General features: G+C 42.7%; 1 protein-coding gene and 1 pseudogene across 1 annotated transcript; one reads left to right on the top strand and one right to left on the bottom strand.

Moving 5' to 3' along the window:
* Positions 1–1,489: 1,489 nt before the first annotated feature.
* Positions 1,490–4,507, top strand: LOC106601445 (heparan sulfate glucosamine 3-O-sulfotransferase 3B1-like; annotated as a pseudogene).
* A 704-nt stretch (positions 4,508–5,211) lies between these two features.
* Positions 5,212–10,512, bottom strand: LOC106601450 (germ cell-specific gene 1-like protein). Its single transcript, XM_014193666.2, has 5 exons — positions 10,212–10,512; positions 9,124–9,171; positions 7,873–8,025; positions 6,103–6,214; positions 5,212–5,891 (listed from the first exon to the last, which is right to left on the bottom strand). The coding sequence occupies exons 1-5, from the start codon at positions 10,510–10,512 to the stop codon at positions 5,579–5,581; spliced, it is 927 nt and encodes a 308-aa protein (XP_014049141.2). The 3' UTR covers positions 5,212–5,578.
* Between the last annotated feature and the right edge of the window lie 354 nt (positions 10,513–10,866).

Here is a 10,866-nt window from a genome sequence, read left to right as displayed (position 1 = left end):
CTCCACGTAAAGGCTTCTCTTCAGCTTCTTGCATCTATTGTTTGTCATAGCTTTTCACTTATAAGTATGTGCATTGGATTTCTGGTAAACTACATCTGAGTTTGAATCAGAAATGGCATTATTTGATTATAATACCATGGATTGCTCTTTAAAGGTTCTACCAGAGTACACAGATCATATTAAATTAAGGGACATAAGTGGAGTTGTCTCCAATGTCAGATTGTACAGTGACCATTTCCTGGTAAACCGTGTAAGCTTACAATACACAGTTTCCTGTTCAGAGGCGATTTCACAGTATCAGAAGGGACCCATGTGACCCATAATGCAGTCATTATTGGGCTGTCCTTCCATAAAAAAGATTTTCAGTATGATGCTGTGAAAACAAGCAGAATCAGACACAAACCCCCTCCCTGTATTACTTAATACCTCTGCCTGGAGATTATCCTGGTTGTATTACCAACGCTTCCTATTACGTCATGATGCCTATGTACAGGGCTTTCTGTCTGTGGATGCAAAGAACAATATTCAATCATTGCAAAACAATAATGTGTGGTAAGTCATGCAAGGAACCCCCAAAAAATCTGCATGGTCAGCTGTTCCCATATATGCCTCAAAAACTGTAATATGAATTGCAAAAAAAATCCAACTTAATTCACGCATAAATCAATATTTATTGAGGAAATTGTCACCTGAAAATGATGTCAAAGCTGAAATGAGTTCCCTTGTGGTGTTATTTCCCTCCTGACCAACATAATACCATAGCCTGAGGAAGGAAAGCAAATTGCCTGTCTTATGCAAACATTGAGAAAGAAAGTTATCCTAAAGCTGCTGTTACTGGATCATGGCTCAACAGTTTAAATTTGAGCAGTGAAACCCGCCTTCTCTACCATCCCTCCAATCAAGGTAGAGCAGCACTGAAAGATGCGCACAGCATCTCCAGATGATGGTTAATATAGCAGTGTCAGATGAGCAAGAACATACTATACTAACTGTGTGTGGAAACATTACACCGTCGTTTATGTCCAACAAAATATTGTTATTATAGAGAGAAGGAATAATTTATTGCGATGAACAGTTTAGAGATCAACAACGTGTCAGTATGGGATGACAAGCGTATTTGGCACTTCTCTTGGAACAGCCGGCGCACCATGTTTTTGACCATGGAATTATGATTATGTGCTTTTGCTAACAAGAAAAGCAGATGTACCGAAAGGAGAGATGTGTTGTTCATAGAATGGCCTCAATTTGTTTGTGGGAGAAGGTATGGCTGGCTCTCATCACCTTCAACAAGACGTTCCGCGACTCCTGCATAAACTTCTCTTCATGTTCTCCCTTGCTGTGGTTTGCGCGTCGCTGTACTTCATTCTCTCCGGCTGCTGTGATTTTATTTTAGTGGATACTGCGAAACATTTGAAGCGAACCTCTCAACTTTTACCTTTGACTGAGCTGTTTCAAAGGAAGAATGCCTCATTTGAGAAGAGGGCTACAGATGTCGGTGCGCGCTCAGCATCCCCCGTCGGCAGCGCAGGTGCGACAGGTGCAGTTGGTGCGCAATCAGCCAATGTTGGTAAGGACTGGACCGCAACAAGGAGACTACGAGCTCTTTTGGAATTCCTAAGACTTCCTCCTGACATTCGAGCACTTAGCTCTGAACCCCACTTTTTCGACAGACATTACTCACGTGGGTTGAATTGGTACAGGTATGTACCTACCTACCTATCGATGATGATGATAATGATGATGATGATGATTAGAATGATTATGATGATTAGAATGATTAGAATGATAATGCTGAAACACACATTTGTGTTTGGTTGATATTTGTTTATATATATTTGATTGAAAGGAGGGTTTCAATCAAACTTTATTTATATAGTACATTTCTTACAACAAAAGCATTTCAAGGTGCTTGGGCCAACAGTGCCCTACAATATGGACCTTGTTCTCTCCCTTGTTTGATGTCAGGTGGTGAGCGGTTATTTTTCGTTTTTTAAACAACTAATTGACCAACTTTGGTTCAATTATTTGAATTCCATTTTGTTCAGTTTTCTTCTGTGCGCTCAATGCGTTTCTCTAGAGATACATCAGATCCAGCCTCAGCTGTGCGATGTAGTAAGGAGTTGTAGTTTCCAACAGGCCAATATTCTATTGTTTAGTGCGTAAAACGTGAGCATTAACTACAATGACCACAATCCCTTGCACATCTACCGGTCCGGTCTTTGTTTCTTTTACGCCTGCTATGGAAGAGACAGAAGAATGTGCGATCATGAGGTGCTATAGAGCAGCTGTTGCTTCACGAGGGTTTATCTCTACCTGAAAATACTGTACATGATCTAAGTGATTGATATTTGGCATTCAGCAGTCATAAAAGTATGCCTTATTTACTTTGAAGGACTACAAAATTGTGATTTTGTCAGACTGCATAGACAGCAGCTCAATAGAGATGAGATGATGACTTAGAATTAAATAATAAAGTTATTAAATAAAACAAATGTAATATACACAACAACTGAAGTATTTTCTTAAAGTAATGTGAATAAATGATGGTTAATAAGGGATAAGCAGTAATGAACAGTCACTACCATCTTGTGACTTTTATTAATTGTTTTATTCTGTCTTGTTACAGCATTCAGGCCACACATTGCATAGTGCATTTAATGTTGAAAAAAATTATTGAAACTTGAAATTGAAAACCATAATTCTTTTTTTATAATCGGACCGAACTGACCTCAAAAAGCACTAATCGTCAAAAAGCATTAATCGCTCAACACTGTTGATGTCTGAAGTATCATACTGTCTGTTCCCAAAATGGAAATATTCATCAAGCTGCTTGATCAAAGTATAGCACCACATTGTCTAATGAGAATATGCACTGGAGTATGAAAATAATCAAGGCTCTTTATTGAAACACTACCCATGGAATTGAACTCGATCTTGATAATGGTTAGATAACAGTTCCAAGGGAGAGAAGCTGAGTGCAAATGCCAAGCGAGTCAATGCAACACAAAAGCTACATATTCTGCCAGTGCCAAAATCTGTCTCCAGGGAAAATCAAAAATGGGCACATTCCGGCAGACAGCCGAGTGTGTCCTCTCTCTCTCCCTGGTAGCACATACTCTTACAAGGGGTGTGTACGAGTTTCAGTGCCCCTCAGCCCTCGTTTAGTTGAATGGGAGTGTATTAACATCCGGCAGGGGGAAGAGCTGAGTGAGGCTGGAGAGCACACTGGGGAAAACTATATAACACCATGTAAATTATTAAGAACCAGCAGGCCTGTTGGCTTCATTGGCACAGGATGTCATAGAGATCTGTGGGGAGTGAGCATGACCAGATAGGTCATGGTGTTAAGGGATGATTCAGTCCCTTTATTTGGCTTTAGGCCTCAATCAATAGTGCCTTGGATTGGTTGATGGTTATTCAAAGAATTAACCATCTCTTCGATCTAAAACAAATGGATATGGTTATATTCTATTTTGGCTGTTTGTGTATTTGTGTATTTGATATAAGATTGAACTGTCTCATTGTCCCTCTCAGGAACCTGATGCCCAAAGCTCTGGAGGGCCAGGTGGTCCTAGAGAAGACACCCAGGTACTTTGTGATGCCGGATAGCCCCGGCCGGATCCACGCCATGTTCCAGGAGGTCAAACTGATCGTGGTGGTGCGTGACCCTGTGACCCGCGCCATCTCTGACTACACCCAGATCATATCCAAGACTCCGGGCGTTCCCAGCTTCGAGACCCTGACGTTCCATAACGTCAGGGACGGAGGAGGCGTTGAAGGTGGACCCACTGTGGAGCCCCATCTGGATTGGCCTGTATGCTCTGCACCTGGAGAGGTGGCTGGCCCACTTCCCCTTGAAGCAGATCCACTTTGTCCATGGGGAGAAGCTGGTGAGCGACCCTGCAGGGGAGCTGGGCAGAGTCCAAGACTTTCTGGGCCTTCAGAGGATCATCACAGACAAACACTTCTACTTCAACAAGACAAAGGGTTTCCCCTGCCTGAAGAAGCCAGAGGGCAGCAGCGAGCCCCACTGCCTGGGCAGAACCAAGGGCAGGCCACATGCTGACATCCACCCTCAGGTCATCCTCAGGTTACGTCAGTTCTACCAGCCACACAACCTGCGCTTCTATCAGATGACAGGGCAGGACTTTGCCTGGTAGGATGGGAGCCTACAATGAGGTGGAAAAAAAGATGGTACCATCGTTACCATTCAAAACACAGGCTGCACGAAGAGGATACAGGACAAAGCTTGAATTGGTGTATTTTGTGACGGTCCTGATGTCATCTGGAGTAACTCAAGTCCTCATGCATCCTGTATTGGTAAACAAATCAAAACAGTCACACTTTATTTTGTGACAGTTAAACTGCAAGAATTAACGTGAGTAATGCCATAGGCCTACTGTGTAACACCATGGAAATACAGAGGAAAGTGACAGCGACATCCACGGTCGGAAAGCAGGTCCTCAGAACTTGTGTGAACTTACCCTTTACTCCACTAGATGGCAGTCCTTCACCAACAGAGGCTTAGACGGTATTGTCGAAGTACTGTAAACTACTTGGAAAAATTTGGATTTGTGGTCATGATCGTCATACACATTTTTTTTCTGTAGTCAGATTGAGCAAGTATTACCATAAGAAAAGACATGGCATCCCTTAATTTAAATCCAAGACAATTCAAGGCAGCTGCATGGACAAATACTTGAAATATTTAGTAGAGTCCTGCATTGATCCATTCAGTCTGTAGTCAATTGCAGTTGGTTTACATTTAAATATTCCCTAGTTATGAGAGCATTTAAACCCATTTCCTCAATATTACCAATAATCATAGACAGATTCACAGTCTGTATTGTCCTTAATTTCTGACAAAGTTTGTGTTCAATACATTTCCAGTGTATGTTTATGGGTGCTGCCTTTTTCTTCATTACATTCTGAAGCAAATATTAAGATCCAACTTTCTCTCAAACACAAACGTACATACAGCACATATAAACATAAGCACCATATTGTAACCTACTGTACGTGTTGGAAATAGCCGTCTGTACACCAAGCATCCATATGGCAACTAGACTTGGCTGATATTTGCTGCCCCATGCCGAATGTGGCAACAAAACTACTAACATAGCTGGTAAAAACAGCTTTACCATCTGCTCCAGAATAACAGTAATGATAAGAATAGTCATGGCCTTGGCTCTAGAAACATACAGGAGGAAGTTGAGGACAAGTGTTGTTTATTCAGTCAGCTCCATGTTCCTTTAGCCATAATATTAGTAATGATCTTCTCAATGGGATCCATTATGCCCTATATAGTCCAGTGAGTTTGGGATCCTGTATATGAGAACCAATTTATGGTCATTTTAATGAAGAGGTCACCAAGCCTGGTCCTGTAAAGCCTTATAGATCTCGTAGGCCCTGTTCTGATTCTGTGAAAATGCATCCTTTCTTTCTCCCCTTTTTGTTTTGAATTGGAACCTATCCAATCATGTTGGAGCAGTCGTAACCTCAATGAAGGGAGGATGGAAGGTACATTCTAACAGTATTGGAATGGGGCCCTGCAGGCACAGGGTTGGTGACCACTGTCTTAGCAGTAGGCCTCTCCCTGTGGTTCTGTCATGCTGTCCAGGCCCACTACATAGGCTGCTCCAGTGGAGGGGTTGTGCCCATTGACAGGGAGGTCCAGAGGCCCAGCATTTCCTTCTCTACTTGCAGGCACAGCCGTCACGTACATGTCCCACATCTGCTCTGGCAGGTCCATCTCCAGCAGCCTCTGCTTGATCCTCAGCTTCTTCTCAATGTTCCGCCGCTTGTACTTGAACTCTACGATGGTCTTGGTGTACCTGTTCAGTGCTGTCACCGCAGAAGCCATGCAGGTGGCGAAGGAGCCCCATGCTAAGCTGGGGAGGGGGAAGAAGAAGTACAGAGGGTGTGATTAACCTCAGCATGCATGCTCTCTCCATCATGACTGTGCTACTATACATGGCCTCAGAATGCTAGCGTCGCTTAAAATTGCACGAGTATCACATAGCTGGGTATTAGAGTTTAATCAGAGACAACTCCTATTGTACAGCACCTAGTGTAATGGTAAGTGACCTAGTCAGTACATACATGTAGGACCAGCTGTAGTCCCAGGTCTTGGGCCTCCAGTCCTCCGGACCCATAGCCACAGCCAGCTGAAAGGCCGTGGTGAACATCATGTGGGCAACCATCCCCAAAAGGCCTGGATCCCGAGGGACACAACACAATACAAAACGCAAATAAAGTTGGTGAATGAAAACTTGAGATAATATATGAGACTATATATTTTTTTGTATAATGGTTGTACCTTTTAAAAGCACTGGTATAAGTACAGGAAAAAGAAATAGTATCCGCAATTGATATTAGTAGCCACACGTGGCAGTATTGTACACGTTATGAATTGAAGGCTATCAGTTGGATACCTTTTACTTATTTTAAAAACCCTGCATGAGGACAGGTGTTGGTGTGAAGAACATTGAGTGCAGTCCATTCATTTTCACCATGATCATGCTTCCTTATTCACTGGATATTCAGTTAATAGTATTACTGGGGAAGCTGATAGGTTACATTAATACAGTTGCAGCCATTTCCCTTCATAACAATGACAGATAGAAGAGAGAATGATGAAGAATCAAAGCTCACCACAGCACAGTGTTCCCTCTACTCTCTCTTTCTCTGCTGCCTCTTGGCCATCTCTCTGCCAACATTCTGCTCGTCTACAGCTGCTTTACTTGGGATTAACGCCCTAACAACCAGAGGAGGGGGTCAGGGGAAGGTGGGAGGGGAGGGGTGGGGGTACTCCTCTGGGTAGGCCTTGTCTTGGCCCAAAACCACTGCCTCATCTCCAATCCGATTAGTCCAGAAACCAGCAAATCCCCAGAGGCATTGGATACACAGACCATAGACCACTGCTCTACGCGCTACGTTAGCTCTTAGCTAGGCTAGCTTCCCTACAACTGTACCTCCCTGAGCAAGGCTCCCATCCCACCCTGCTACTATTATTGCTCTGCTTTTCTGCTAACGAAATCATATTCATATTCACATTCATATTTGTTCCACAGACCCAAGGAGAGTTAGCTGTCGGGATTCCACAAATTCTGTAGTGCATAAACCACATTTTAAAGGTGTCTATTCACTCCTACTTACCCCTACAATACAGTTTGGCAGATGGATAGCAACACAATAACTATTATTGACAATACAGTTAGTGAATCTAAATGAACATGACTCCTGATTGACATACATTTTCTCAACATCATCGTGATTCCACTCGTATCAGCTTTGGAAACGGTCTTTGAAGGATGAAAACTTAGAGTAGAATCAGCAGTGTACTGAATATCGTATCTGTAAAATTGAATATGGAATTAGGATATGAAAATTAGGATATGGACTAGCCACTGTCACTCTGGCCGGCCTCTGCCTACCTGAGATGTTTAGTGGGTTGCATGCATGGTATTAGATGATGTAATCCCCTTGGTGGGTAGTGTTACACACAGACACGCTGGCCTCTGCTCTACTGTGGAGCTGGGACTCCCAAAGCCTGTCTACTGTTGGCTCTCTATCCAATTTGACCAGCCCAGTGCCAGCCTTAGTGTGACAGCGTGGCATGGAGGTTGACATGACCTCTGGTCATTGAGAAACAGAGCCAGGGGATGTCCACTCACTATTGTGCCCCCTCTGTGAAGCTGACTTCATAGTTAAGGATGCAGGGAGATAATCAACTCCTCAATGGCTGGTGATCAGCTTTGAGTGACTGTATGAAAGTATTCTTTGATGACTTGTTCACTTGACAAATGGTGAACATCACATAAAAAAAAAAAATATGACTGTGAACATCATTCCCAGGCACAGATGTGTTACCTGACAGGGCGGTGAACATAGCAGCAAAGGCGTTGAGCTTCAGCTTGTTCATGACGCTGAGGCAAGGACACAGCTCTAACCACATGAGTACACCACCCGTGAACAGCAGGATGAGGTAGAGACACTCAGCTGTGATGCACAGCCACAGGACCCCTGGGAATAGAAGGAAGAGAGGAGTCAGTCAGTGAGTACTACTGTCGCCTCTAGAATCCACTTCCTTCTACTAAATAATCCCACCTATAGGAAGGGAGACATCAAGTCCACAGACCCAGACAGGAAGAGACCCCTGAGCTCTCTGTAGGCCTGTTCTGGTGGGACTTGGATAGAGATGACAGGTACCACTGATAATAAGATGAAAGCTGCTTCTAATGTAAAACTACTACAACAGCTTTACTTTTGTTTTTAGACTGTTGTTTTGGATTTCCTAAGGAAGCCCCGATTGCAGTCACAGTAGATTATGTTCCAGTAAAAAGCAAGAGTTGACGGACATTCTAAAAAAGTTGCAGAGGAATAGTACACTTGTGAAAAAAATGAAATAAAGTCTATATATACTACCAATAACTTAATGGGTAGTGGGGTAGTGTTGCGTTTACTCATTCAATTATTGGGAGCAGATATGACTGTCTTTATTTATTCTCACAGTAGATTCTGAAAGATTGTTGATGCTTCATATAGATTTTGTTAAGAGAGTGAAAAAGGGGACACCTGCAAATGGCATCATCCTATAAAATCACTGTCTTGATATATTTTTGAAGACTGGACTTATATAAAGTTGTGGTCAAGAGGACAATATAGATTTATCAGGGCTTTACACTACGAGACTGAAAGATAATCATTTTATTGTCACGTCCTGACCATAGTAAGAGGTTATTTTCTATGGTAGAGTAGGTCAGGGTGTGACAGGGGGTGTTTTGTGTTTTTCTATGTTTTGTATTTCTATGTTTAAGTTCTATTTTTTCTATTTTTATGTTGTTGTTTTTTGGGTTGATCTCCAATTGGAGGCAGCTGGTCCTCGTTGTCTCTAATTGGAGATCATATTTAAGTAGGGTTTTTTCTTCCTGGGTTTTGTGGGTTATTACATTTTGAGTAGTGTTTGTTTCTCTCTCTCTGTCACGGTTTGTTGTTTTGTAGATTCAGTTATTTATGTATTGCAAAGTTTCACGGATGTAATAAAATGTGGAACTACAACCACGCTGCACTTTGGTCCGCTCCTTTCGACAGCCGTGACATTTATAAATGGGTTTTACCCACCTTTTTCATGGTCAGGTGCAATGTCTTTAAAGTCTCTGCAGTTAAAACCTGGAAGCAGAGAAACATTAATTTAGTTCATATAGCCTAGTCTTGTTCTTTTTCTTATCTTCTTATGTAAATTGTAGTTGTAGAAATAGGTAATGCAATCTAAAAATGTTTTACCCTTCTTTGTTATTTTCTATAAAGGAAATATAAATGTGTTAGTATGCACAGAAGCATCAGCTAAATGGTTATGATCAGGACTTTCACCTTCATGTTGTTTGACCGCTTACTCCCCAAGATAAATCGCTTACCACTTTTAAAATCAGACCCTATCCATTATCTGATAGTGGTGTCTCCAGTCCTCATGTCTCCAGTCCTCATGCCTCCAGTCCTCATGTCTCCAGTCCTTTTTCTATCCCATTAAGCTGTTTGTTCTGTCACAACTCAGGACTGGCTACTGCTGACTCTCACAGCTGTTTGTTCTGTCACACCTCAGGACTGGCTACTGCTGACTCTCACAGCTGTTTGTTCTGTCACACCTCAGGACTGGCTACTGCTGACTCTCACAGCTGTTTGTTCTGTCACACCTCAGGACTGGCTACTGCTGACTCTCACAGCTGTTTGTTCTGTCACACCTCAGGACTGGCTACTGCTGACTCTCACAGCAATCATAGCAAATCAATGTTGGGTCACAGAGTTTCTGCAAGCATTCCAATTCTTGCACTCAATGATCTCCATACTGTAAAACTCCTACTAAAACTGATGCATCGTTATAAAGTCAGTCCATTTCAGTAAAGTCAACACAAGTAACCTGATACCAAATAGAACATAACTTTTTGCTTATTTTATCAAATCTCAAAGACTAAAAAAAGACAAAACAACATGATGATGTAATTATGCAAGTAAATAGTAGACTGTCAAATCATTTGCATCTTGATCTTATTTTAGTCTCTCCCAATGTACTTCCTCCTTCACTTCCTGTTGTAACGTACCCAAACCACATCAGGTTTAGAGAGCATGGTCACACAGGACCAGCTGCTGAGCGGCCAACATAGTCGCATGTTCTATTTCAACATTTCTGCAAGTTGTACATGAAAGTTATTTACCATTCATGTCAGCAGCCTGCTCACAGGAGAAGAAGATGCCGGTGTGGAACTTCCTCATCAGGAACTTCTCTTCTCCCGACTCCCAGACGTACTGCACCAGCCTGCTGTCATTGATGTTACTGCTGTTGAAGCGAATGCAGTACGACTGCCTGGTCGTCACCGGCCCCGTGCAGAAAGGCTTGACCACCTTCCTGGTTCCCTCGCACCAGAAGCTAGTGGTCACTGCTGACAGGGCACACGTAAATGCTACAATGTTGAGGGTGAGCGCCAGGGACCCCCGCCTACTGCACTCTGTCCCCATGCTGGAGGCTGGGCAAAATGAAATGAAATGAAAAGGCAACTAATCCAGGCTTTCGATATGTCGCTGCCGTGTTTCGCCTCTCAAATATATCTCAAATCTTCATAATCTTGTGGCATTTGAGATTCCTTGAGTGATGCTGTATGTACATCTCTCCTGTGGCTCTAAGGATGTGCTGCCTGCTACCTTTATTGAAGGATTCGTTCTCTTCCTTGCTTGCGCTTCCTTATACTCCAATCCTCCAATCACTCTTTTTGTCTCTCCCTTGTTAATTTGAAGTCTCTCTCTCTTTTCTCTTCTGCTTGCTGTGGTCTCTTTTTCTCCCATCTTTCTCCACCCACTCACCAAATGCGTAAT

This window comes from Salmo salar, chromosome ssa03 (assembly GCF_905237065.1).
Source record: "Salmo salar chromosome ssa03, Ssal_v3.1, whole genome shotgun sequence".
Lineage (NCBI taxonomy): Eukaryota > Metazoa > Chordata > Actinopteri > Salmoniformes > Salmonidae > Salmo > Salmo salar.
This window is presented reverse-complemented; position numbering and strand designations above follow the sequence as displayed.

Excerpts from the sequence above, each read along its gene's own strand:
- LOC106601450 (XM_014193666.2), bottom strand. The coding sequence starts at position 10,512 with ATGGGGACAGAGTGCAGTAGGCGGGGGTCCCTGGCGCTCACCCTCAAC. Across the intron at positions 8,026-9,123 it reads TGCACCTGACCATGAAAAAG|GGGTCCTGTGGCTGTGCATC; the intron begins GTGGGTAAAACC and ends TTCTATTCCCAG. Across the intron at positions 6,215-7,872 it reads TATGTTCACCGCCCTGTCAG|GCCTTTTGGGGATGGTTGCC; the intron begins GTAACACATCTG and ends CTCGGGATCCAG.